Source organism: Corapipo altera, unplaced genomic scaffold, assembly GCF_003945725.1.
Source record: "Corapipo altera isolate COAL_440 unplaced genomic scaffold, ASM394572v1 301, whole genome shotgun sequence".
Classification (NCBI taxonomy): domain Eukaryota; kingdom Metazoa; phylum Chordata; class Aves; order Passeriformes; family Pipridae; genus Corapipo; species Corapipo altera.
Window position 1 is genome coordinate 5,064,850 of NW_020884926.1, and position 27,129 is coordinate 5,091,978.

The window sequence follows — 27,129 nt, forward strand, 5'->3', positions numbered from 1 at the left end:
CCCTCGCCACCATTACCGGCCCTAACGCAACACACAGCGCCGGAGCAGCCCCAGCCCGGCTCCCCCTGCCCGGCTCCCCCTGCCCGGCTCCCCCTCCCCGGCTCCCCCAGCCCGGCTCCCCCAGCCCGGCTCCCCCAGCCCGGCTCCCCCTCCCCGGCTCCCCCAGCCCGGCTCCCCCTGCCCGGTTCCCCCAGCCCGGCTCCCGCCGCTCCCGGCCCGTGTCCCCCCCCGGAAGCTCCGGCTCTCCCCGGGCACGGCGGGCGCGCCGGAAGCGGCGGTGAGGGAAGGGCGGCCCGTCCGCTGCCTCCGCCCGCGGGGCCCCGCCGGACATGGAGCCGGGACGGGCCGCCTGGATGCTGCTGCTGCTGCTGCCGCTGCTGCTCCTGCTGCTGCCCGCCCTGCCCGCGGCCGCGCCGGGGGACTTCGACCCCTACCGCGTGCTGGGGGTCGGCCGCGGCTCCAGCCAGGCCGACATCAAGAAGGCCTACAAGCGGCTCGCCCGGGAATGGTACGTGCTGCCCTTCCCGCCCCTCGCCCCCGCCCCGCGGCCCGGGCATGGCCCGGCGGGGATGCTGAGCGGCCTCGCCCGGTTGTGCAGCGCGGGTGAGGCGCGGCGGGAGGTCGGGAAGCAGCGCCGGGGCTCCCTCGCCGTCCTGAAGCCGGGCGGGTGCCCCCGCGCCAGCGATCTGGGCTGTAAAACCCTCTCGAGGCTGGCTACTGGGGGGGAAAGTTCTTCCAGGATCAGGCTACAGGGGGGAAAGTTCTTCCAGAGTTTGGCTATGGAGGGAAAAGTTATCCCAGAATCAGGCTACAGGGGGGAAAGTTCTTCCAGGGTCTGGCTGTGGGGTGAAAAGTTCTCCTGGAGTCTGACTACAGAGGGGAAAGTTCTTCCAGGGTCTGGCTGTGGGGGGAATATTCTCTCAGAGTCTGGCAACAGGGGGTAAAAGTTCTCCTGGAGTCTGACTACAGAGGGGAAAGTTCTTCCAGGGTCTGGCTGTGGGGTGGAAATTCTCCCAGAGTCAGGCTTTGGGGGAAAATGTTTTCTTGGAGTCTGGCTATGGGGAAGAAAGTTCTTCTAGAGTCTGGTTACAAGGGGAAAAAGTTCTCCCAGAGTCCGGCTATGGGGATAAAAAGTTCTCCCTTACTCAACAGGGAGCTTTTAATACACCGGGGTCTAAGTCTCAGCTTGATATGTCACTGTCCAAGGGCAACCCAATCCCTGTGCTGTGGGAGGGAAAGGCATCAGGTGCCCAAATGTCACACCCCTTGCATCCATGGTGTGTGATGAGGGGCAGGCTTGAGGCATGGCCTGGGGAAAGAGCCTCACCCAGAGCTGTTGTGCTGCATGACACATCCCCGAGGGCTGTGGCAGAAGGTGATTTAAGGAAGAACCCAGTAGATATGTGGGGCAGCAGCCAAGGGAGCCATTGCTAGGAAAGAGGCATGCTCCCTTGGCTTGGGCTTGGGCTGTTGGTGATGGATCAGACAGAGGCACGGGTCCACAGGCACACCACACACATCCCAGTGCTGTGTTTTGGGATGGGGTTTGGATAGGGACAGCATGTGCTGGGTATAAATCTGATCTCAGCCTCGGGGATACCACTGCATGTCATAACTGTCCGTGTTCTGCTCGCCTCCAAACAGAGGCTGACAGCTCCCTGTGCCCTCCAGGGAACCACTGACCCCTTTTCCTCTGGTTCTGCCTTGTAGGCACCCTGACAAAAACAAGGACCCAGGAGCAGAAGACAGATTCATCCAGATTAGCAAGGCCTACGAGGTAACACGTGCTGCTTATAAACTCCTGCTGTTGTTAACATTAAGAGAACTTATTTCCCCTGTGCTTTTCCTGTGTGTTTCTACATGGGAAAGGTGAATGACCCTGTAGAGGTGGACGCTACCCACCCAAAAAGTTTGCTCAGCTTTGTTGACACAGCCACTGGAGTCACCAGCGTGGCCTCTGCTGCAAATATTTTGCTACAGGCCTGCCCTGTCCTGGCTAAAAAGCCTCAAAGGAGGGAGGAGAGAGTATTCACTGAGCCCTGCCTGGCTGGGCAGCGTCTTGTCCCTGTCACATGCACATAAAAGCATTTTGGGGTGATGTAAGCAGCATTAATCATCACATGGCTTTGGTCACCTCAAATTATTGTCAGTGGTAGTTATTTGCACATCGCTGTGGAAATTGGCCGCCCCAGTTTGTGGCAGCTGAGCCCAAGGAAATAAAAGTAAATCCTTCTTTCCTTGCCAAAAAAAAATGCAGTTTCTCTGTGGGGCTCCTGGCTTCTTGGTGGAATTTTTGTCACTTTCTGATGTACCAAGAAAACCATCCGGGTTCAAAGAGACACCAGCAAAAGCTGCTCCAGGAAAGAGGGAATGCCAACATGGGATGTTTCGTCCCAAGGAGCTGTTGGTGTCAGAAGTGGGTACAACAGTCTGGATTTAGGAGCTCCTTTTCTTTGGACTTTGGCATTTTTTTACCCCTGTTCACCACAGTGAGCCTGGAGGGATGTGATAGTTCCCTTTTTCAGACTATTTATCCCACACATTCCTTAGGCAGCTGCAGTCATTTACTAAGAAATTACAGTCAGGGCGGTTCCCCCTCATGGTTTTTCCATCGTCCACTTCCCAGATTCTCTCCAACGAGGAAAAGAGGGCAAACTTCGATCGCTATGGAGATGCTGGGGAAAGCCAGGGCTTCTCTCAGCACCAGCACCGCCAGTTCCATCGCTTCCACGACGGCTTCTATTTCGACGAGTCCTTCTTCCACTTCCCTTTCAATTCCGAGAGACGCGACACCTCTGACGAGAAGTACTTGCTCCACTTTTCCCACTACATCAACGAAATCGTGCCAGACAGCTTCAAGAAACCTTACCTCATCAAAATCACCTCGGACTGGTGCTTCAGCTGCATCCACATCGAGCCCGTGTGGAAGGAAGTCGCTCAGGAATTGGAGGCGCTGGGTAAGGATGAGGCTGTGCGTGCATCCAGCGTTGGCCTTCAGCTTTGCAGGACTCCGTTTAACCTTTAGATTTCCTCAGAGATTTATCCTAATGCCTTCCCAAACATTACTAACTCCGGGGTGCTGGGCAAGGGAGCAGGTGGTCAGTTTTCCACTGGGCATTTGGGTTTGCTGCGGATCTTTCCCCTGAAGCTGCTGCTCTCCTTTTCCAGGAGTGGGAATCGGCGTGGTGCACGCAGGGTACGAGCGGCGCCTCGCCCACCACCTGGGTGCCCACAGCACTCCCACCCTGCTGGGGCTCATTAACGGGAAAATAACCTTCTTCCACAACGCTGTCGTTCGGGAGAACCTGCGGCAATTCGTGGAGAACCTTCTGCCGGGGAATCTTGTCGAAAAGGTACATTCCAGCAGGAGTGTCACACGCTGCTTCTCCTGCCTGCCTGGAGATTTCTCTCTCCTTGGCTGTTTTGGTGGCTGATCTGTTTAATTTGGGCCCTGAGCTGATCTGCATCACAAAGCTCCAAACTCTGGAGCTGTGGAAAGCTTTCACACCACTGTGGCTCCATAACACTTCTCCTTGCAAAAGGGCTGATCCTGCCACTACATGGTCACACACCAGGGGCTTGAGTGCCGACTGCCCCCCAGCTGTGACACCCCACAGCTGCCAGGACCCTACCAAGCTTATCCCTAGGTTAGGAACCTGCTGGATTTCACTTCCCTTCTCCTTTCTCAGCATTACATCCAGCAAATTAAAGACCACTCACTAACTCCCAGGTGGTATCTCCTAAAACGCACCGACCTGTTGTTTGTTTTGTCCGGTTTTGATTCGGACCTTTGAAAGTGGAGCTGGCAGCTTCAGCCCTTCCAAGTTATAAGTAAAATAACTTTTATCCTAACTGATAAAATATTCCTGCATTTCAGCCTTGCCCAGTGATTTTTGGTGGAGTCCTAAAGCACCTGCCACTCCTTTCAGGGCGATGTGGCCAGGTCAGCCCCCACAGTGCACTCACCTGCCTGTCCCCTTCTTGCAGCCTTGTTCACCTCACCTTGTTTTCATTTGGGAGCTTCAGCAAGGGCTGCCTTTCCCAACAGGTTTGACTTGTTGTCCTCTGGGCGTTGGAGTTCTCACCCCAAAAGTGGGATCTGTTTCCCCTTCCACAGCTAACGGAGCCGTTTATCTCCTTCCTCTGGGTCAGAGAGGTACTAGAGCAGGTTTGATGAAGCTCAGGTTTGGTAGGTGCCTGTTAATTCTTGGCTTCCTATTATATATAGATATAGATATGTAAAGAATTTGGTCCAAACAGTTACAAGAATGACAGTGCCATCAGCATTGACTTGGAATGGCATTGACAGAGGCTGCAATAACTGAGAGAATTGAGTGGGTCGAGAGTGATGGTTTTAATTCATTCATTAATCAGGAATACCTCCTGGGAAAGACCAACCCACACTCAGCTTTCTGCAACATCTGGACACCTTTGCAGGCTCAGTTCTCATTGAGACAGCTCATGGTGGAGCGTTGCCTGACTGCTCAGAGGTTAAACTGATGTTCCTGTTCTGTTTAAAGATTACAGATAAAAACTACATCCGCTTTCTCTCTGACTGGAGGAAGGACAACAAGCCCCACGTCCTGCTGTTCGATCATATGCCAGTTGTGCCATTACTGTACAAGGTAATGTGATTTCTGTCGCTGCCGAGTTGACTTGTTTATAAATCCAGATGTCCCAAAAGAAAATGCACCATTGCTGTGAGCAGAGGTCAACCAATGCCTCCAAACACCATTGGCTGGTTCTAGGAGAGCAGGGTGATTTGTGTTTGTCAGAAACGGCATGGCCAGGTGACCAGCTTTGTTAGGAGTCTGTCCTGACCTGTATGTACCTTACATGGATGTGAAGGTGTGCGTGGGTTTTGGAGGTAGCAGCAACACAGGTGCATACTAACCTTTGTTAGGAGTGGGAGACGTTTGTGGCGTGTCTAATTTGTGTTACTGCAAAGCCCTTTTCCTGAGAAACCCCACGTCAGACTGTAAATAAAACTGTGGATCCATGGAGGCTCCCAGCACGTTGACTGAGAGAACTCAAAGTGTGGTTCAGCAAGGGAGAGGAAGGGTTTGTACCTCTTGCAGTACAAGCCCAATGACATTCAAACAGCAGGGTATATTCTCAGAGCAAAGTCATCACAGGCACTCAGGGGAGAAAATGTTCACTCTCCACCACAAACACACACTGTGGATTTCTCCCCATCCAGCTGACTGCCTTTGCCTACCGGGACTACCTGTCCTTTGGGTATGTGTACGTCGGACTCCGAGGCACTGAAGAGTTGTCCAGTCAGTACAACATCAACGTCTACAGTCCCACCATGATGGTCTTCAAGGAGCACATCGACCGGCCCGCTGACGTTGTGCAGGTACGGCTCAGAGCCCTCTCCAAGAGCTTATGGGAAACAGGCGTGGAGGTTTCCTGACTGAGCTGGCGATGAGAGGTTTGTCGCTGGTGTGTTTTGGTGTAAAGAGCGTTTGTTCTCAGCATAAACTCTGGCTTCGGTAGGCAAAGAGGGCAAATGTTTGGAGGGAGGAAGCTTGGCAGGCTCTAGTTTTGGTGTCTGACCTGTTGAGGAAGGTGGACACAGGGTGGCTTCCCAGTGTTGAGGCCTCACAACACCTTGGGTGATTGCAGTGAGGACTGCGATGGCCAGCAGCCTTCCCCGGCTTCAGACAGGAACACCCAACAGCTTTATTCTCCTCACCTGCTCAGTTCTGACCTCTGCTTCCTTTGTCCTTGCCAGGCACGAGAGATGAAGAAGCAGCTCATTGATGACTTCCTTTCTCAGAATAAGTTCCTCATGGTGGCCAGACTCACCAACCAGAGGCTGTTCCAGGAGCTGTGTCCTGTCAAGAAGTCTCACCGTCAGCGGAAGTAAGTGGCATGTCCTCCTGATTTGAGGCTCTGGAGCTGCTCCTAAAGCCACCTTTGGTTTGATTCTAAGGGAAAAGGGCAATGACTGCATTGGATCATGCTCAGTATCCACAGTATCAGAGAGGTTTCTGCCTCATTGGGGTGATTTTGACTAGCAGAAAGGGGGTGGTCATTTCCTCTTGTGTCCAGAACGGCTCTTAATCCCCCATCTCGTTGTATCACCCAGGCACTGCGTGGTCTTGCTTACTGGAGAAGGAGAGAAGTTTGCTGAGGCTTATGAGGCCTTTTTGACTTTTGCTGTGGCCAACACAAAAGACACACTGAAGTTTGTGTACATCTATAAGGAACGGCAGCCAGAGTTTGCAGACGCCTTGCTGATGGATGATGAGAAGTATCGGGGAAGATCAGCTGTGAGGGTTTCCTTTTGCTTTTAATCCCTTCTTTTAGCCTGTCATTTAATTTACATCACTCTGTAGCTTGATCTGACACCTAATTCTGGGCAGTGGTTTGAAACAGAACATCTGTATAGAAAAAAAGCCCCTTCCTCTCTAACATCTGCCACGTTCTTGGCTCATCCAGGTGGTCATTCTGGAGAGACGCAATAACGCGGGGAAGATTGCCTACAAAGCCTTGGAGGAGGCCTGGCAAGGCAGCAAGGAGGACAACTTCATCCTCCTGGATCTCCTGGACCAGCTGAGGACAGACCCTGGCCTTCTGTCATCAGAGACTGTTGTGGCAGACCTGAATGATGAGCTCGCTCCTGTAAGTCCATGGCCTTTCCAGCTGTCTGATATCTGTGTTCTGGATGTGGACAGTCCCATTATGGTTCACAGGCGTTATTTATATTTTAAAATTCCAAGGCAAGACTCTTATAAGATTTCTTGCTCATGGAAGGAAGCTCACTGAAGCTGATTTGGCCCAGGGTTGGGCTCATTTTTGCAGGATGGGAGTCACGTTGGGGCTATGCATAGCGGGTTTGTCATTTGTTTTTTGCTTCTCATTCTTTTCAAACAGATTTTCCTTATCCGATGGCTCTACTCCTCGCTGGACTACATCTCAGACTGCTGGGACAGTTTGTTTCACAGTAACTGGTACAGTCTGGGCATCCATTGTGGGTTTTCACTGCTTCCCCGTCACCTTATTTTAAAATAGATCCATTTTTAGCCTCCTCTTTTGGGTGGGAGCAGGACAGCACTCAAAAACTTGATGGTCTTTAAGACCCTGAGAAACAAGCCGAGTTTCTGGGGAAAGCACGTGTTGTTATTTGAGGTAGACAGGGACTGGAATTCGGGCAGAAAATGTGAACTTACAGGCCAGACTGCTCTTTGCACATCTTCCCCTCAGGCGAGAAATGATGCCGCTGCTGTCCTTGCTCTTCTCCGCGCTCTTCATTCTCTTTGGCACCGTTATTGTTCAGGCTTTCAGGTGAGTGCACACCAAAATGCCCTCAGGGGTGGCTCCTCAGTCCCAACCCAGGGCCTTAAACACACACAAAATCACCTTCCTCCACAGTGATTCGAGCGACACAAGGGACTCTCCGCCCTCGGAGAAAGAAGAAACTGCCACAAAGACGGAGAAGAACGACGTGAGCTTCAGCAAAGAGAGTAACAGGTTCCCTCTAATTTCTCCAGAAGTCTTTTCTGTGGAAGCATTGTTCAGGGGGTGTCTGTGCAGGGAGAGTTAGTGCAGAGCAGGGAAGTGCCAGAGTTGCACAGACATGATGCAGTTGTTGTGCAGAGCAGCAGTGGCACAGCCAGGTGGGGAGGAGCGGTGTGAGCCAGGACCCCGCCAGCAAGGACAAGGTGACATTAATTTGGTTATTAAACAATTCCCACCAAGTTTGCACCAGGCAGCTTGCTTGGGGAAAAGGTAAAGGTCTGACCCATTTGTTGAGGAAGATCCAAACTGGGCTGTTGTACCAGTTAAACTGGCTTTGGGCACAGGGATGGCTCGGGAACAGCCTGAGGAACACGGTCACAGTTTCTCTGTCCTCAGTTGCTCCTGGTCCCTTGCTCCCCTTTCACTCAGTCACTGTTTTGCTGCAGCAGGATTCCCAAAAAGGGCTTTGTTGAGGTGACTGAGCTAACGGACATCAACTACACCAGTAACTTGGTGCGCCTGAGGCCGGGCCACATGAACGTCGTCTTGATCCTGTCCAACTCGACCAAAACCCCCCTGCTCCAGAAGTTCGCCCTGGAAGTCTACACATTTACAGGGTAGGCTGGGGCCTCTCCTGGGTTTCTGTTGTTGTGTTAACAACTTGTGTGAGGCAGCTCTGGCGACACAGGAGGAGCAGGGTCGGCTCCATTGCCAAGAGGAAACATTTCTGGCGAGCAGCCTCTGTGCTCATTTGTGGCAATGAGCTGCCAAAAAACGAGTGGCCTTTCCTGGCCCGACTCGGTGATGGTGGCCACATGGGTCTGGTGCTGCTGCCACTTTGGCTGTACCCACGTTTCATCAGATAGAGAGCACGACAGTGCTGCACACTGGGCAAGCGTCACCTGTGCTGGAAAAGGAGCTGCAGCAACACTGCTCTGCCCTTGTTGACAAGTCCTTACCTGTTCATAGGAATCCAGCCTTGCTCAGGACACATGCTAATCCCACTGTCTTCTCTGCTCTTTTCCCAGGAGCAGCTCTCTTCATTTCTCCTTCCTCAGCCTGGACAAGCACCGAGAGTGGCTGGAGTACCTGCTGGAGTTTGCGCAGGATGCAGCCCCCATCCCAAACCAGTACGACAAGCATTTCCTGGAGCGCGACTACACGGGCTACGTCCTGGCTCTGAACGGCCACAAGAAATATTTCTGCCTCTTTAAGCCTCACAGATCAGGGGATGAGGGGGGAACCCTGGGATCGTGCGAGGATTACGATGCCTCACTACACGCGGAAGCCAGAGGGAAACCCTCCTGCAGCCCCGGATCTAGATCCATTAAAAACAAATTACACAAATTGTCCTTTTGGATGGAACGCCTCCTAGAGGGTTCCTTACAGAGGTTCTATATCCCCTCGTGGCCTGCGTTAGACTGAGGGATTTTACAGAGATTCTAAGGGACAAACTTTTTATGAAGATGACAAAGGACAGCTCTTTCCAGGAATACACAAACAAGCGTGATGAATGGACCTTAGGTTTTAGGTGAACCCTCCTGGGGCCGGAGACTAAAACATATCTCCCCACGTCCGGAGCCCGGGAGCGCAGCCAAGCACACCCACCTGCCCTCCACTGACCCATCGTGTGCTTGGACACCGTCCTACCGAAGAGCCAAGAAGTCTGTTTTTCCCTTCTTGTCCTGCCACATCTGCTTCCCAAGTCACCCTTGTTCCATGTCTTGTTTTACCTCAGTTGAAGAAAAACCCTGTGAACTTCTCTCGGCCCGGACCAACCGCGGCCAGTGGTGCAGGTCGGGTCGCGGTTCTCTCTCTCCCCATCCCCGTGTGCTTAGCCCATGGTGCAGTGCATGGTGTAACACTGGCAAGACCCTGCAGACCCTCCCAGGCCCTGCCCTTCCAAAAGGCCTCCTCCCGCCAGGCAGTTGTACTTCCTCGGCTTTCCCCGTGGTAAGTGATGTAGAGTCCGGTCAGGAGCATCTCCCTTGTAGCAAACCTGTAGCTGGGACACACCTGTGGTGCAGGCTCTTGGGTGATCTGCATGTTTCATGCTCCTCGTGTCCTGATTCCACGTGCAGCTTCACCAGCTGAACCGTGACTGGGAAGGAAAAGGGTTTTGCACGGCCGTAAATACTGTCAAAGTGTTGAGCCATTTAAATGTCACGTTGATTTTTCAGATGCCTTTTCTGCTTCTGTCGATTTTAGACGATGTATCCTAGAGCCATAACTTTACCTGCGTCCTCAGATTGTAGGCGTAAGCTGCTATGAGCCAGTAGATGTGTAAAAAAAAACCTCTACGTAGCTGCCAGGGAGTCACCTGGGCTCCTTGCAAACATCCTTCCAATTGTAGTACAAACCAACCTTCCTTTGTATCAAGGAACCTCAACCTTCAACGATTGTATTCCTGAAATGTTGCCCCACAAGTGCTGTATCATCAGACCGTCGCGTGTGTGTGAAGCTCCTTTTGGTTTAGGTGTGGGGTTGAGATGTTGGGTTTCAGCTTCTCGCCCGTTTCCACCTCTTGCCCATTTCCTTCTTGCCCCAAACCTCTATTTTTCCACACTCAGGCTGCTGCCTTGCCTTTGTGTTTGTTTGCTTGGATATTTTTTTTTTTTTTTGTCTTTTGGAAGTTGTAAGTCTGTGTGAGGCTAGAACAGGGTTTGGATGGTGCTTTGCTGTAGCAGCGCCCCAACAGCCACTTCCAACACTGCTGGGAAAGGGTGGTCCTGGATAAGGTGGAGGGAGGGTGAGCAGCAGCCTCATGGCTACTTAACCTTCTAGCAATCAAGGGAGGCAGCAGGGCTTCTCTTTGTGGCCAGGACTGAAATCTGTGAGCCTTGTGCTTCCTTTTTGCTGCTGTGGGGCCAACGCTGTCACCCTGGTCTCCTTCCATGGATCCCGTCACCGTCAGGCTCCAGCACTGCCAAAGTGCAGGGATGGGAGCAGGTGGCCTTTGCCACAGGGCTCTGAACCTGACACAGAGCCCTCAGAGCACATGGTGTTAATTCCAAACTCAGCCCTCGCCACCTTAGTGACCATCTTAGCAGAGCAGCCAGTCAGTAGGAATAAGTGCCGACCTCTGAGCCAGCTGCTGATCCCATAGGAAGATGGGAATGCTCATCATTGCACTGCCTACGTGCCCTAGTTGCTCCCAAAGCCTTGCCTCACTGCATTCCTCCCATCCTGGGAGCAGACTGGTGTGCTCTGAACCCTGCAGGTACCTCAGAGCCCTGTAAAATGTACTTCAGATAAAGGCTACCAACCAACCCTATGTGAGGTTAATTAATTCCAGCCCAGCAGACTCTGTGCCCCAGAAAGTAGAGGGAAGGAAGGAAAGAAGGCGAGGTCTTCTCCCTGCCCAAGAACTCTGAGGTGCACAAAAACTGCTGAAGGAGAGCAGAGGGGGAACAAAACACCAGCCTGGTGCTTCTAGACTTCATTTTCACTTGGCTGGAGCAGCTGCTGTCTACTCCTGTGCTTTTCCCATGCAGGATGTGGCTGGAATAGGTTTTAGCCCACCAGAAGGCTCCACATAACTTCTTCAACATTTGCAAAAGCAAAAGAATACTCTCTGGGTCTCTGCTGTCTCTTCATCTGGTCAGAAACCAGTAGAAAAGCCTCAATCCATGAAAAAAAAGTGCCTAGTTGTGCTACAGCAAGGGAATTCAGCCCTGCCCCGAGGAAGGAGAGAAGGCTTTACAGCCTTCAAATTCTGCCAGAGTCCTTTTTTATTTTCTTTTTAGCACAGGTAACCTCCCCTTTCAGCCAGAGTCGAGTTGAAGGAGCGCTTGCAGCAGTCCACCCTTGCCGGGTTTGGCCGGATGGGAGCACAGCCCCTGGTTTCTGTTCTATGGAAACCCTTTTTCCTGGGTTGAAGCGAATGCCAAGCTGCTCTAACCCCTGGTTCAGTAGGTTTTAGTGCCAGTGTGGCGCTCCAGGTATTTGCTGTCTTGGAGAGCAGGGTCAGAGCTGCTTATCCTGGGATCTGCCCCTGCTCTCCCAGCGGCCCTGAGCCCTCACCCCCCATCATTTTCTAACCCTTGTGATTCTGTTCCATGCGTGGTGGTTCACAATCCAAAGATTGAGGAAATTCGGTCCTAGTGCACTGTCCTATGAGATCTGAGCGGTGGCACAGCGCTCGGAGCTGAGGAGAAGGGACACAGGCCCTGGAGTGGAGGTTGTTCCCAAACTCCTCCCTTCCCCTGTCTCTGCCCTTCACCCACAGCAGCCAGGAGCCAGGACACGAGCGCAGCTTGACAAGTAGGACTGAAAACTAGGTACCTATTTTGCACTTTTGATACTGGGAGGGGGGGGATTAACTTATTTGGCAAACTTGTCTTTTTATTTCTTTTTGGTTTTGTTTTTTTTTTGTTTGTTTTGGTTTGTTTTGGTTTTGTATTTGTGAACAGGCACTTATGTCATTTTGTTTTAAGACAATTACAGGTTCGCAACCAAAATAAACTTATTTTAATGTGTGATGAAGTGGCTTCGTGTTTCCATGTGCAAACTAAGCTCATGTCAGCTCAGAAATTCCAGGAGTGATTAAACCACTCCTGCCATAGGAAACTCCTGGTGATTCCACCAGCAGGAACTTCAGTCAAACATCCCCCTATGCTCAGCAGGATCCCCAGATGCCCTTTGCTGCCCTCCCTGCCTCTATAGTCATTGTCTTGCTGCCACATCCTAATGGAAGAAACCCTTTACCAGTGAGTTTTGCCAGGACCCCTGTAAGCTGGGTGAGTAATTCCAGAGGCCAAACACTATTAGCCTCATCTGTCCCTTTACCAGACCAATTTCAAAGCTCCAGACCTCAGTTAAATGGGGTGTTCAAACCCATCTGCTCCCTACAGCTTCTCAGCTTAAAATTACCTTTACTGGTGGAAAATGGCATTTATTCTGTGCTGCAAGGCCCACATTGGCTGTAGCTGGATGAGGGGAAAGGGACATGGAAAGCCTGGCTGGGGACATGGAGCAGTGCTGTCCTGGAGCAGGCAGGAACTACCCTCGCAGTGTCCTCACTCCTGGGAGAACACACAGCATCTCAAACAGTAGGTTTGCACCCAGGAGGGCTGTGTTACCTAAAAAAAAAGACAAGGGAAAAAAAAAATCCATGAATATCCAATGGCTTTCACTCATGGCTGCCTCTGCCAGGCACGTTTTACTCTCGAGATCTTTAGACTCACCAGAGACGTCGTACATTGGTGCGACTTCCACAAGGTCACACCCCACTATGTTCAGGCCTTTGCAGCCACGAATAATCTCCAAAGCCTAGGAAAAAAATGGATTTGGGATCAAGAAACATCTGACCTGGTGGACCAGTCAGGGCTCTGCTTTCTTCCATTTTCATATAAGGAAACCCAACCTCTACAGACCAAATCTCATCAGTTCCACGCTTCCCTTCCTCATCAACATAAGGGAACGCTCCCAGGCCTTCCTTAGCCTTCTCTCTGCTGTGCTGGTGGCATGACCCGGGAGCAAAAACATGCCTTTCCCAGTGGGAAATGCAGCTGCATTCCCTGGAGTCCCCTCACCTGTGCAGGTGTGAGCCCAGCTATCTCCGGGGTGCCGGTGCCCGGGGCGTACGCGGGGTCTAACCCATCGATATCGAAGCTGATGTACGTGGGCCTGTCCCCCATCTGTGCCCTCACCTCCCCCATCAGCGGCTCCAGGGACTTCATCCAGCACTCCTCAGCTGGGACAACCCGGAAACCCTGCAGGAACACGGGCACACGGGCACCTGCTCAGGGAAAGGTGGGAAAAGAGGAGCATCCCCTGCACCGCTGGGCATTTTGGGTGGGATCAACCCTCACCCCAGGGCTGAGCTGCAGAGGTGCTCCTGGAAGCACCTTCCACTCCCTCTCCACATTTTTTTACTCCCTACCCAGCTGACAGTTGTCCTGTGGGACAAGATGCAAAAAACCCATGTATTTTATTTATGCATTTTAATATATATTTTTATATATGTGTACTTTTTAATATATATTTACTATATATTTATATGAAATATATTTATATATTTATACATTATATGTATATATTTACACATTATATTTATATATTACACTTGTATATTAAGAATATTTGTATATTTATATATTATTCATATATTTGTATCTTCTGCATCTTATATAAATATTGTAAAATATCTAAATTTTAAATTATACAAAAATTATAAATACAAATTTCTGGATATTATTATAAACACATAGCATTTATAATTATAGCATAAATTATAAATATATTGCATATAAATATATATTTAGTATATTTACTATATTTATATTTATATATTTTATATATTTTTCTATTTATATATTTTATACATTTATATATTTATATATTTATATACAATTGTATATTTATATATTTATATATTTAGATATTTATATATAAATATATTTATATATTTATATATATTTATATATTTATATATTTATATATCTATATATAAATATATATTTATATATTTATATATTTTTATATATTTATATATTCATTTATAATTCTATGTATTATACAGCATTATAAATATACAGCATATAAAATATATAGATTATATAAAATTATAATTAATACATATTATGTTATATATATTTATTACATATTATTATAATGCATGTGGGGTTTTTTTTTTCATTTATTATATCCCTGCTGAAGGCAAGGAACATTAACGACCTATTCATGGCAGGGAGAGCAGGCAGCGCCCGGCTGTGGATCCCCTCACCTGTTGCCGGCTGTACTCGTAGGGATCGGGGTCGTAGGAGGAGCCTCGGATGCCGATCTGCACCACGCGGCTGCGGTCCAGCAGCCTCTCCTCCACGCAGCGCCGGAACGGGGTCCCGTGGTAGATCCTCTCCCCCAGCGCCGTGTCCCCCGTGTCCGTGTGAGCATCCACGTGCACCAGGCCCACGGGACCGTGCCTGCTCCGGACGGGGTGGACACGTTAGTCCCCACCCTGTGCACAGTGGCCCTGCCCACCGCGTGGAGAGCAAGCCAGGGGCGTTCCTGAGGTGCTTCCCAGGTCCTTATTTTACACCTCCAGGTTAAAAACTTACTTTGCTGCCAGGGCCTGCAGGATCGGGTACGTTATGGTGTGCTCTCCACCTGCAGCAGAACAGGGAAGAGGGGGTAACACACTGCAAGAGCTGCTCAGCACTCATTACCTCTGTTCCCAGGGATTTTTTTCCTTCCTTGCATTTATCCTGCATTTATTTATACACTCCAGAGCTTCATTCCCGAAGGAAAACCTGAGGCTCCTGAGTGCAGGTTGTTTCCTATCTCCTCTTTCTTCCTGGGGAGGACCAGAGATGCAGGACTGCCAGCAGGGACAGCCAGTGGAGCAGGACCCTTGACTGGGCTTATAAATAGACACAGGATCCATTTCTGAGGATGCTGTAACTGGTGATTTGCCCCTCGTTACTCTACACATTCTCTTCCTTTAGCGATGCCAAGCTGTGACAGCTGCAAACTTGAACATGTGCCCAAATGAAGCCTCATGCAAAGCCAGGCACACCCACAGGTGGATGGACACAAGGGATGTGTCCCAGTGTGGTTCTGCAGGACACCAAAAACACGTCACTGGCTGCATTTACAGACTGACCCATCCTCATCATTTTTGACCTAAAAGGGGCATCAAAGAACAGTCAGTCCCGCATCACTCACCCTCTGCTGTGTTTGGACTGAATGATGGGAGGGAGGAGGAAGAGGAGGAGTTTGGCTGAGCAGGTGGACACACGGTCCTTACCCAAGGTGAGGGGCACACAGCCAGAGGCCACGATCTCCTGGTAGGACTCTCGGATGAGGCGGCAGCTGTCGGGCAGGTTGTAGAGGTTCACGCTCACGTCCCCGATGTCAGCGACCCGCAGGGAGTCGAAAGGCGCTGCCCCGGTGCTGCCGTTGTACCTCCTCACCATGGCCGACTCCGCGCGGATCTGACGCGGGCCGAACCTGGGGAATGGCGCAGCTGGGAAAAGCCACCGGGCGGAGCTCCCAGCGCTCCTCTCAGCAGGGGGGAGCTGTGCCAGAGTGAAGCACCAGCTCCCCACGGCTCACCCTTACCTGGCTCCCGGCCGGTTGGATGTACCCGTATCCAGCGGGACGCCGACAAACGCCGCGTCCAGTCCCTGCGCCGACGCCTGCACGGGGAGTCTCATCATGGAGCAGACCCCCACGGGCCGGGCCACGAGCAGGGCACTGGGAGGCACGTTGAACTGAGAGCCCCAGCAACAAGGGGCCCTGCTCCCCAGGATCGGGGGCTGGAGGAACCCCTTGGACACACTGGGTGAGGAGCTGGAGGCGGCCAGAGGAGCCAGGAGCCACGGGCCACAGTGTGAGGTAGCCACTGCACTGGTCACTGCAGTCGTCAGCTTGCGAGTGCAGGGTCCAGCTTGCCGGGGCAGCAGCTGGAAGCAGCCAGCCCAGAGCAGGTGCCTCATCCTGCTCCACAGACTCCCACTCTCTATCCCCCAGGGAACACGGCGAGAGGTGCTTTGGAGCCGGTTCTGTCTCCACTCGAGTGTCAGGGGTGGGCAGAGAGCCAGCAGCCTCCGCCAAGCCTCCCTCCAGGGTTCAAAGTGCAGTCGGACATCCCACTGCCCAGGGAAGGGCAGAGATCCAGCCCAGCCACCCCCTTTCCCAATGGCACAGTCCTGGCAAACACCAGGAGCAAACACAGCAGTGAGAGGCTTTGGCTTGAGCGCCTCCACCAAGAGCCTGTGCAGGGATTAGCGGGACAGGGCAGGAGGGGATGCACTGGGAACAGTCCCAGTTTGGTACCCTCGGGCATTCACAGAAAGCACGGCAGCATTTGTGGCATTAACAGCTTGCACTTTTAACCTGCACCTCACAAAAGCAGCCAGAATGCTGAAGAGTCATGAAAACGGAAGGCAGGAGGGGAAGAACACAAAAGGAAAGTCCAAGCTCAGCAGAACGATGGGCAGACAAAATGCAAGCACAGGGAAGCATTAACAGGGATTTAAGGACCAGAGGGACAAGCTGTGGGACAAGCATTTTAGGCTGGTTTTGAGGGCAGAGATGAAATGATTGCCAGGGCAAGCAAGTTTCCAGTGTCTGGAGTTGACCAGCACAGATTAAATCCTGGCTGGGCAAATACCAACACACTTGAACTCAGACGGCCCCAGCTCCTAATTCTGCTCTCTACTCATGTAGAGACTAGACCTGGGAGAGGGAAAGGCATGGGAATGATGTTCACAGCAGGAAGAGGGCTCAGAGCAGAGATCCACCACACAGGGACAGTATTTACTCTGCAAAAGGCTCCAGAGGCAGTGACCAGGGAATGTGCCTCGAGAGCACAGAGCTCACAGGAGAGCAACACAAACCCAAGGCAGCAAAGGCACACTGCAAGAATTCAGTATTGTAAGAAGCAGCAGCACCCACTCAGGTTGGGTCAGATCAATATTACAGAGGTCTTTTTTTTGCAACTTTTTCCCCCAAAGAGCTCAGTTTTCTGTGATTCCCTCTTTGCTGAACTGAAATGCCTTGCAGGACCCTGGCAGAACGTTATCATGTGATGGTCAGGGATATCAGCCATTGCTGTCATCCACCTGGAAACTGCAGGAGCAGCCACAGATATACCATGCAGGAGAGCACAAAACAGGCACATCCACAAGCAAAGTCCATTCCTCTTTGGGAAACTCACTTGGAATAAAATACTGTGTTCCACAGTCAGCACTGGAAAGAGCTGAACCATTGTTTAAGGCACCATGGATTGAGAGAACCCACACAGCCACAGAGCTAAATCTTCAATTTATTGTGCAACAAGCGTAAATAACTTTGTCCCCAAGTTCCTCTAAACACATTTACAGACACAAAATTGAATGATGTTTCATAAACATGGCTGTTGTTATTATTTAAAGATTGATGTCTCCTGTCCTCCCCACCAAAGGATATTATTTCACTGAATTAAAAACAGGCAGGTAAAACAGCAGGGCATCACACTAAGCTCTTTAAGCAGGTGCTGCTGCTTAGCCTCACTTTGTTTGGAGCACCATCCCTAACTGGACATTCTGACTCAGCCTTGGACCCTGCAGCAGCATCACCACAGAACTACAACAGTTAAGAACAGACACAAGAGGGGTTTGAGGACGATGTGCCCCCACTATCCTGCGTACAACTGTGAGGTACTCAGTGCTGCTGATGCTCGTGTCACCAGGCAGCACCTCACCAGGAAGCTTCCAGGCTTGTCATTTTGCAGCTCACAGGAATAGCAGCCTCAGACCACCACTGGTTTCCCCAAGAACAGAGAAACTGCACATCCCTTTGTCAGCTCAGCTTTCTCAGAGTGTTGTTAAAGTTGTGATGCTCCCATGTAAAGTGCAGGCAGACAGTGCCTCCTCTCACCCACCCCATCTCAAAGGGAACCTGCTCCACTCAACACACAAGAAAGAATTCCCAAATGGGAGCCAAACCAACCACGTACCTCAGGACACCTGCAAGGTCCACACACCCTCCAAACCAGAGAGTAAGGAAGCAAGGGCATCTCCTCTAGCAGAGGGAGAAAAGCAGGGTGTGCTAACACTTGCTAGAGGAAACTCAAGCTCTTAAACACAGGCCTGCAGTTTGTTCCCTAAAGCACTACAGGATTCCAGGCAGACAGAAAGGACAGGTTCCTATGTGCCTTTAGAAAGGGCTATTTAACTGAAACACTTGTGTTCCAGGTGGTTCCTTCACCCAGAATGGCTTCTCCAGGCCAGCAACAGGAATATTGCTGCCCAGAGGTCTTCGAACTCGAGGTTTGCCAAAAAGCACATCTTCATTTTGGTTTCTACCCGGCTTTTATCCACCAGCCTGTTGGTGAGCAGGGTGGCAGCTGACTGGCAGAGGAGCCAGGCGATCATCTGGTCGGGTTTCAGGGTCCTGGATGCTACAACACTGTCACCCCAGAGGCTCAGGTGAAGCACGTTTGCAGCAACTCTCGCAGACAACCTCTGCAAGAGGAGGGAGAGGGAAGGTGAGCTGATCCCTCTGCACTCAGTCACATCACCAGCACAGAGCATCTGTACTGACAGAACTCTCTGTCAATTAAAAACTCTCTGTGATTATTAATGTCTGGCTGCTCAGTGAAACCCCCAATTTGAGGTCCAGTCCTGACACAAACATCTGCTGAAATCCCTGAAATGATTGAGCACCACTGTCCCTCAGCAAAGACTTTTTGTTTAGATTTGACCCTTACGGAGGCTGCAGTGAGATCTGGATCAACTCCTGCACTCGCAGTCCTCCAAGGCAAAACAACCCACAAATGACACTCCCAAAGGGCATATCTTGAAGACCAATGGTGTCTTACCTTGTTGGGATCCCTCTGAAGCAGCATCTTTATCACTTGCTTCACCTCGAGGGGCACGTGATCAGGCAGGAGGGGCAGCTGCTCCTCCTGGTAACTTCTGCTTTCCAGAGTCGAGTCCCCGTGGCCGTAGAAAGGATTGGCCAGGCCCAGGATTTCGTAGGCGATCGCTCCAACAGCCCAAGCATCAGCTTTGCTGTAGTTGATCACTGTGCCTGGGCCAGGTGAAGCTGTGATCACCTGCCACAGAGAGGGGGATGCTCAAATAAACAGCCCGAGTGTGGCCTCTGTGCTCAAATTTGATTTTCAATGGTCAAATCAGCATTTTTCCTGTAATAAACTGAAAGACTGAAACCAAAGGCGGGGTCCATGGAGATCTCCAGTGTAAATATTCCCCATTGGCATGAAATAAGCCTCTGGCACTGCTCAGCCCACTGGGATGCTGGGAGGAGTTTGGACATTGCACCTAAGTTGCCACTGACTGGCATTCTCTGAGTCCCAAGGGCTCTTTCCTGCTGGAATTATGGAGACAGGAGACATGGAGATTAACAACTGACACCATGACAAGGTGCCAGGTCCAGCACAGTTAAGGGTGTCTTGGCTTTTATTAGGGTTATCATCAGAGAAATAAAAAGGAACTAAAAATAATTTCACAACTGCCTTGAACTTCAGCCAAAAAACACTGTTGCAACACGAGGACTGCTGCATGTAATTCTTTATAGTTACACAGGAAGGGGCCTGAATAAAGACTGAAGAGTAAATTTTGGGGGGGAGACACCAACTGATTCCATTTCACCTGTTAGAGCTTAAGGTGTCTGCTGGACAGTGCTCAGCTCAGGCTTCACCAAGCCTAACTTAAGTTAGGACATGGACACCTTCTATGCCACCAAAACTTTTAGTCCCAACAGCAGGACAAGCAGAAAACCAGCACCACAAACCACCACTTCAGAGGGACTTACCTCTGGTGCCATAAGGCAGCCGTTGCCACCCCGATCCACGTAGCAGCTGGTGAAAGGCAGCCTCAGGCCAACTTTTTCATCTGCCAGACAGCAGCCAAAGTCGGTGATGACCAGCCAGGGGCAGCCAGCTGTGAACAACACAGGGCTGGCAGAGTTAGGGTTCCGTTTGGGAGGACGTGGCTGCACTGAACACCACGTCACACCAACACCCAGCCTGGTGTCCTCTGCAAACTGACTGAGGGTGCACTCCCATCCCCTCATCCAGATAGCTGATTCAGTAGAGCAGCCTGGTCTGGGGGGGGGTGTCCCTGCCAATGGCAGGGGGGTTGGAATGAGATGAGCTTTAAGGTCCCATCCAACCCAGGCCATTCTATGATTCTAAATCCTGAGCCCTGGGGAAGAGGGAATCCTCCATATTGTGTGCCCTCTCTCAGGGAAGGCAGGGTGCATTCCTGTACTCTCTGTCTCCCCCTGATACTCTACAAGCTAATTCTTCTACTCCTAATTACACAGACCTGCCTGCTATTGCTTCCTGCCCATTTAAATCTCAATCACACTGAAACTGAGTTCAGGTAATTAAAATCTCCGTTAGAGGCTGACAGAACAAGCCCATGAAAAAGATGCTTTTGGCCGTAACAGTCGATTCCTCTTGCTCCCAACCCCTGTTTCATCATCCCAGGGTGATGCAGAATTAACCTGGCTATGGAGTAAGATTTTAAGAGGCTCTCTCTCTTTTGGGAGAGATGACAGAGCCAATAGCCTGAAGCAAAGGCACCTGCAGCATCCCAAATGTGGCGTTATCAGATGCTCCAGTGAACGTTGGCTGTGCTCATGCAATGCATCACCTCAGCAATACTCTGTGTCCATGTTAATGATCCAAAACCTCATGCACAGACAGGATTCATGACTTCCCCACTGCTGCAGTGACACCAAATACCAAGCTAAAAATTAAACCTGAGATTCTTCAAAGGGTTTGATGTTTTTCCCCCCCCCCCCCACGCAGCTGGGTGAGACTTCCCTGAATACCTACATGACTGCATCCCTTCTACAAGTTAACTGGCATTTATCCTCAGGGATCTACGTACCAGAATCGAATTCAACCAGGATGTTGTCAGACTTGAGGTCTCTGTGTGCTATCCCATGTCGAACAAGGTGGTCCACGCCTTCCAAGAGCTGTAAAATCATCATTGTGGAGAGGCGAACATCCGGCGTGTTCTCCCGCAGATACTGGCGCAGTGTGCAAGGGTAACTGGGCAGAACAAGGGAAAACTGGGAATTAGCATCCTGGAAGCTTACCACTGCCAGTTCAACCTCAGTGTTGGCTCATCTCGTTACTGATTCTACTCCATCTCTAGCAGCATGCTCAGACCAAGGGTGAACTTCAGGCTTAGGAGGGCAGGTGAATGGGGACAAACTCCACATTTCTTGCTTTAATTTGGGGTAATTATTAAAAAGAACGATTTGTGTTCATTGTGGAAGCAGAGTTAGAAGCTGAAGGACTTGGAACAGTCCTGGGAGGCATTTCCAAGAGCATACTCTGCTCTTTGGCAGCAGCCTAGGCCCAAGCTTTGCAGGGGCCTGCGTTGCACAGAGTACCCAAGTCACATTAATCAGATTCTCTCCACCTACTTCTTCATCACCAAGAAGAGTGTCCGGCTGTGACCGATCCCTCTGGGATTCAGGCTCAATGGAAGCATGTCAGGATAGTCAGCAAAGGCTCCAGGCAGCAAAGGGACAGAGGATGTGAACGCTCGGATCACCTGGATTATGTTTGGATGGGGTTGCAACTTCTTCCTCCCAAGGATGGGTTTTCTGTGTGGAAGGAGAGACACCACAGACTGCATCAGTCCCCTGGTCGGTTCTGATGGATCACAGACATGTTGCTGTTATTTCTGGAATTACTTTCCATTAATATGGCACATCCTGCCCACCAAGGGGCTCCACGGCAGCGAGCAAACATTTATTGTGCACTGGAAACCCCATCAGAGAGAGATTAAAGCTGCACAGCGTGGATTACAGGACAGCACGTTAAGCAAACAGTCAGACATTCACATCCTGAATTCATTCACTGAGGAAGAACATGGGCAGCAGCTTCTCTGCCCTCATGACCCATTTCCCAAGTAGCACCTTTGGCCCAGCATTTCCAAGGTGGATGCAGAGCACCTGCAGCTCGAGTGGATCCACCTCAGCAGCTTCCAGTACCTTTTCTAGATTTCAGAACCTGCCACAGCAAACTGAGCCAGCCAAGGCTTCACAGGGGCTCTCCTGTAACTGGATTTCCCCATATTCCATGGCCACACAGGAAATACAGGTGCTTAACCTACGCTGCAAACGAAGCTTTGATAGAAACCCTCACACAAAACACTCAGCCTTTCATTTTACTCAAGCCCTACAAAACCTTCCACAGTGCTAACAAGGTCAGAGCCACTCAGAGGCTGCTCTTCCATTCAAAAAGAGCTACAACAGCTCTAGAGAAAAAAAAATCCAAACAAAATTACTTTGTTAGACGCAAAATAAGGTAAACCTCACACCAGAAGTATCGATTTAGAGCCTCTGTTTTATGGCACAGGCAGGAAGCTCTCACTACAATGAAAAGTAGGTTACCTGTCTGCATCTGCAACACAGATCTCTCATCCTCTGAATGTCAAATACCCCTTTGGTTGCTCTGTTGCACTCCCAGCCAGCCACACAGGGCACAGCATTCATTATTCATTTGTATTGGCAGCCGGGATGGATTTGAAATTTAAATCAGGCAATCTGGGCTGTAGACTCCATTGTTTCAAATGGAACAAAAAGACATATTTTTGAACAAAGAGATAGCTAACTCAAGGTAATTTAAAAGTTTCCATGAGATTTTCCACCTTCATGCTGCTTGTTCACTTCCCACTCAGCTGAAAGAGTGGGAACTGAGCAATTTCCAGTTTCCTTCTCACTGGTTCCCCTGCACTAACCCAGTTTCAACCTCCCTGGCCCATTTTACCCCAAACCAGTTCTCAAATCTCACAGTCAAATCGTATCACAGTGAAATCATTTGATGTTTAACACACTCAAACTGTTACCTGCTGCATGTATGTATTTCTGCAATTAAAAAGCACCCCGGTGCATATTTAAATGATCTTTAATCAGTGGTTCCTCCAGCCTTTGACTCAGCAGATACCAACACATTTCACACACAGACAAACTAAGGCATTGGGCAGGAAGTGCCTGGTAGGACCCCAAATGCTCCCAAAGTATTGGCATGCCCTTCCAACACCCTTTGGACCACAAAGGTTAGCTGTGGGTATTCCCTGCACACCAAACTTTAATAATTGCTGGGTTTATCTCCTTTCAGGAACTATTCTAGAAAGCTCTGGCCACCTTCTTAGCAGTGCATATTGCTGCAAAATTAATCCACGGATAGAATCAGCCCATCACCATTTGAGAACCATCCCCATTTCCATAATGTCCACACCTGTGGCCAGAGACAGCTCCGTATTCCCCGGATAAAGCAACTCCAGTGGCTGGAACGAGCTCTCGGCCCATGGCATCGAGGATGGCTTCACTTGAGGAACCAGCCTGCAACAACAACCACACCCCACGTTGGTTTAAGCTCCAAAATCATCCACTGCAGGCTAAAAGCAGACAATCCTTATGCTGGCGCTGTGTCTGGAGCTGGATCACTGAGACAAAATTCCAGGGACTCCCCTCCCTTGAAAATCAGGGAAGGCAATTAACTACTTAAAGATTTCACCAAGGGATGTGGCAAGGCCTTTACCTGCAGAAAGAAATCTGATTGTCACTTCAAATGCACCCTTGACTGTCAGTGCTCCGAGCTACACCTCACACTCCCAAACCCACGTGGAAAAGCCCACAGCTAAATGCCAGGGTACTTCTGGAGCCCAGTGGATTCCAGATGTTGGCATTTTGGAAGACTCTCTTGGAATATCCACTTGTCACATCAAGTGCCACTAAACCTCTTCAACAGGGAAAGCCCTCTGGATTTTTTTAAATGTGGAATAGCCACACTGAGGGGTTGGATCACCAGTCACATGAGGTGAGAAACTCTGGAGCAGATCTTGGCCTGATGGCACAGGGATCCAGCAGGAAGGTTACTGCCTACCCTGTGACTCTTCAGGAAGAAGCCCCATCTCTGTGCTGACACTGACAGAACACCAATTCCTAAATCACAGGTTTTCCCATTCAGAGCCAGCTTCAGAAAACCTCTTCTTCCCAAAACACCCCCTCCATACCCAACAACTCCAGCAGCAGGAGCTCTCAGTGCTGGTTCCAGAGGATGATGAACACTAATTACCTCGCTATGGGACTCTTTCCTAACACTCTGTGTCTCCAGTGTCACCTGTCAACAGCTTTGTTGTGACACACTCATCCCGCACTCCATAATTAGCGCTTTCAACACTCCAGTATTAAACATTCCAGCCAGAATTCCCCAGCGACAGCCACAGGAACTCAGAGCTGACTCCTTACCGAAATATTCCACATCATTTTGATAGCTAAGGGAAAAGCCCCTTTCGGTTGGTGTTTCACTACAGGCTCCTCTTCAGCTGCCCGGGGAGCTGAGCCATGATCCTGCTGCACGGCTGGGAGATGGCTGCTCTCCACACATTCCCCAGGACTGGGAGAGAAAGGAATGGCTGCTTCGTACACGGCAGCGCTGCAGCCCTTCCCGATGGGTTGGCCGATGAGATATTCCTCCAGCTTGAAGCCCTGCCAGCGGAAGGAGCTCAGGGGATCTTTCTGAGGCTTGTTCTTCCCAACAAACACCGTCTGAAAGGAATAAGAACAGAAGAACATGCTCAGTTATTCCAGACTTCCCAGCGAGGGGGAACTTGGTATTCAGGTGGTGTTACACATCCTGTTGGGTTGGTCAACCTGAAAGCCACAATCAGGCTCTAACCACTGGGCTCAGATCACTGTATCCAGGAGGGAAAGAATTTGCAGACCATGTATTTTTGTCTGGAACAATCTACTCCTAAAATAGCCTTTTCCAAAGGTGCCCTTTCTGAGGGACAAAAAGGAATGGGGAGGGAGATTCATTTGCCAGTCTAGACTATAAATATATTTTGCCCAGAGAAGCTGTGGCTGCCCCATCCCTGGAAGTGTTCAAAGCCACGTGGGACGGGGCTTGGAGCAATCTGGGATAGTGGAAGGTTTCCCTGCCCACAGCAGGGGATAGAATGAGAAGAGCTTTAAGGTCCCTTCATCCAAAACCATTCCATGATTCCGTGATTGTGTAAAGAGAAGCCTAACTGAATACTTCTAAAAAGAGATGCACTATTACATTTTTCTTACTCTCCATAAATAAATCAGGCAAACAGCATTTAAAAGAAAACACAAATAAGAGCAACGACAGGAAAAACAACGCCCTGAGCTTCTCTGGCAGCCAAGGATTGGTTAGGTCGAGTAAGAGTGAATCCGTGACGGGAGGGAGCTGGGGGAGGAAATCAAGAGATGTGAGAAAACAACACACAGGAGGCTGTTCTGGAGTTTAAGCACAGGTCTGGTGGTGCCCTAATTGTCACCTGTACTGATACAAACCAGTGCACTTCCCCACAGCCCCAGCGTGGCGGTGGCCACCTCAGGGATGTGTCATGGGACAAAGGGGACACAGATTCAGGGACAGCAAATGGAACTACCTGGTTCCAGGGGAGAGAAAGCATCCTGAGAAACTTCAGGGAAAGGCAGAACCTCCACAGGAATGTGTCTGCCAGCCAGTGGAGCAAGTGACAGGTGGCTCTGGGCACCAAAGGTCTATTTTTATCCAGGAAATATGTTCAGCACCGTCCGTCACCAGAGCCCTGCCAGCACAGCACAGCCTGGCCCAGCACGCTGGGTCTGTCTCAGGGAGAGGTGATAAACCTGGGGGTCAACACCAGTGTCCTGGGACACGAGACCCCCACCAGCAGGGCCCTGACCCACTCCCTTTGTGGGGGCAGAGGGAGTGAGGGGCTCCCCACCGTGATGACCCACCAGTACCTGCTTTAGGGGGCTGCTGAGCAAGAGGCTTCTCCAGGACCCTAATCTGGGGAAGGAAGAGGTGCCTGTGGGGCTTCTCCCAGCAGTTCCCACCTTTGGGGATGTGCCTGAGGGCTGCTCACAGCTGCACCCTCCAACCTCCTCGAGGGAAGATGGGGAGCTGTGTTTGTGGGGTGCTCCCCACTGCAGCGACCCTCCTCTCCCCTTTATGGAGGGTGTCTGCGGGGCTCCCCAAAGCGGGATCCCCCCCTCGCCTTTATGAGGGGTGTCTAAGGTGCTCCCCAAAGCAAGGACCCCCATCCCCTTCATGGGGGGTGCCTGGGGGGACTCCTCAAAGTAGGAACCCTCTGTGCCCTTCACGAGGCGTTTCTGAGGGTCTCCCTAAAACAAGGTCCCTCCATCCCCTTCATGAGGGGTGTCTGAGGGGCTCCCCCAGCAGTGCCCCCTCCCCTTCACGGAGGGCGCCCCAGCGGGATCCCCGCCATCGCCGCCCCCTCCCCACCTGGATATGCCGGCACGCCGCCTCGGCCCGTCGCTGCTCCTCCAGGCGCGGCTCCACCAGCCCCAGCGCCATTGCCAGCGCCAGGCAGGCCCCGCCGGGCCCCCGCCGCGCCACGGCCGCCAGCCCGCCCGCAGGGCCGCGCAGGAGGAGGCGGCCGGCGGCCGGCAGCCAGGACAGCCACGGCCGCCATGGCGAGGCCGGCGGGGCGGCGCGGAGGCCGGTGCAGGGGTCGGCGCGGGGGTCGGTGCGGAGGTCGGTGCGGGGGTGGACACGGGGGGCGCAGGGCGGGCGGCACCGCGGCAGCAGCCGCAGGGCCCGGGCCAGGAGCAGCCGAACAGCCATGGCGGCCTGAGGGACAGAGGGGCGGGGCCGGGGGCGGGGACAGGGGCGGGGACAGGGGAGAGAGGGGCCAATGGGGAGGGAGGCCACGCCCACGGGCAGTGTGAGGCCACGCCCACAGAGGGCACGGGACGGGGATGGGAAGAAAGGGGAATGGAACAGGGAATGGAGCAGGGAATGGGGTATGGAATGGAATGGGGAATGGGGCAGGGAATGGGGTATGGAAAGGAATGGGGAATGGGGCAGGGAATGGGGTATGGAATGGAATGGGGAATGGGGCAGGGAATGGGGTATGGAATGGAATGGGGAATGGGGCAGGGAATGGGGTATGGAATGGAATGGGGAATGGGGCAGGGAATGGGGTATGGAATGGGGTATGGAATGGAATGGGGAATGGGGCAGGGAATGGGGTATGGAATGGAACGGGGAATGGAGCAGGGAATGAGGAATGGAGAAGGGAAGGGAATGGGGAAGGGAATGGGGCAGGGAATGGGACGTGGAATGAGGCATGTAGTGGGGCATGTAGTGGGGTATGGAATGGGGCATGGAGTAGGGACAGGGAATGAGGCATAGAATAGGGCATGGAA

General features: G+C 51.4%; 3 protein-coding genes across 4 annotated transcripts; 1 reads left to right on the forward strand and 2 right to left on the reverse strand.

Annotated features, from left to right (window-relative positions):
* The first annotated feature begins 293 nt into the window (after positions 1–293).
* Positions 294–11,450, forward strand: DNAJC16 (DnaJ heat shock protein family (Hsp40) member C16). Its single transcript, XM_027657903.1, has 14 exons — positions 294–508; positions 1,711–1,777; positions 2,627–2,957; positions 3,169–3,353; positions 4,521–4,625; positions 5,201–5,359; positions 5,738–5,868; positions 6,095–6,278; positions 6,448–6,630; positions 6,883–6,959; positions 7,213–7,293; positions 7,381–7,479; positions 7,914–8,084; positions 8,496–11,450. The coding sequence occupies exons 1-14, from the start codon at positions 330–332 to the stop codon at positions 8,890–8,892; spliced, it is 2,349 nt and encodes a 782-aa protein (XP_027513704.1). The 5' UTR covers positions 294–329; the 3' UTR covers positions 8,893–11,450.
* Positions 11,451–11,803: 353 nt separating this feature from the next.
* On the reverse strand, positions 11,804–16,206 carry AGMAT (agmatinase). 2 transcript variants are annotated; one of them, XM_027657906.1, is made up of 7 exons: positions 15,529–16,206; positions 15,215–15,417; positions 14,526–14,574; positions 14,195–14,390; positions 13,119–13,181; positions 12,654–12,738; positions 11,804–12,548 (listed from the first exon to the last, which is right to left on the reverse strand). In XM_027657906.1, exons 1-7 carry the CDS (start codon positions 15,903–15,905, stop codon positions 12,469–12,471), a joined length of 1,053 nt encoding a protein of 350 aa, XP_027513707.1. In that variant the 5' UTR covers positions 15,906–16,206; the 3' UTR covers positions 11,804–12,468. The 2 variants fall into 2 exon arrangements, with proteins under 2 accessions (XP_027513707.1, XP_027513706.1); XM_027657905.1 differs by having other exon boundaries at positions 13,002–13,181; positions 15,529–16,113.
* A 1,010-nt stretch (positions 16,207–17,216) lies between these two features.
* Positions 17,217–26,559, reverse strand: PINK1 (PTEN induced kinase 1). Its single transcript, XM_027657904.1, has 8 exons — positions 26,204–26,559; positions 24,193–24,492; positions 23,180–23,283; positions 21,358–21,540; positions 20,814–20,977; positions 19,729–19,856; positions 18,773–19,009; positions 17,217–18,416 (listed from the first exon to the last, which is right to left on the reverse strand). The coding sequence occupies exons 1-8, from the start codon at positions 26,543–26,545 to the stop codon at positions 18,156–18,158; spliced, it is 1,719 nt and encodes a 572-aa protein (XP_027513705.1). The 5' UTR covers positions 26,546–26,559; the 3' UTR covers positions 17,217–18,155.
* Positions 26,560–27,129: the final 570 nt, after the last annotated feature.

What these genes read in the sequence shown, in the direction of transcription:
- DNAJC16 (XM_027657903.1), top strand. Translation starts at nt 330, where the DNA reads ATGGAGCCGGGACGGGCCGCCTGGATGCTGCTGCTGCTGCTGCCGCTG. An exon ending in AGATTAGCAAGGCCTACGAG is followed by an intron (nt 1,778 to 2,626) that starts GTAACACGTGCT and finishes TCCACTTCCCAG; the next exon opens with ATTCTCTCCAACGAGGAAAA. An exon ending in GTTATTGTTCAGGCTTTCAG is followed by an intron (nt 7,294 to 7,380) that starts GTGAGTGCACAC and finishes CTTCCTCCACAG; the next exon opens with TGATTCGAGCGACACAAGGG.
- AGMAT (XM_027657905.1), bottom strand. Translation starts at nt 15,905, where the DNA reads ATGAGGCACCTGCTCTGGGCTGGCTGCTTCCAGCTGCTGCCCCGGCAA. An exon ending in CTGGGCTCACACCTGCACAG is followed by an intron (nt 12,739 to 13,001) that starts GTGAGGGGACTC and finishes TTTTTTTCCTAG; the next exon opens with GCTTTGGAGATTATTCGTGG. An exon ending in ACCAATGTACGACGTCTCTG is followed by an intron (nt 12,549 to 12,653) that starts GTGAGTCTAAAG and finishes CTTTTTTTTTAG; the next exon opens with GTAACACAGCCCTCCTGGGT.
- PINK1 (XM_027657904.1), bottom strand. Translation starts at nt 26,545, where the DNA reads ATGGCTGTTCGGCTGCTCCTGGCCCGGGCCCTGCGGCTGCTGCCGCGG. An exon ending in CGGCGTGCCGGCATATCCAG is followed by an intron (nt 24,493 to 26,203) that starts GTGGGGAGGGGG and finishes TATTCCTTTCAG; the next exon opens with ACGGTGTTTGTTGGGAAGAA. An exon ending in GGAGCTGTCTCTGGCCACAG is followed by an intron (nt 21,541 to 23,179) that starts GTGTGGACATTA and finishes CCTTCCACACAG; the next exon opens with AAAACCCATCCTTGGGAGGA.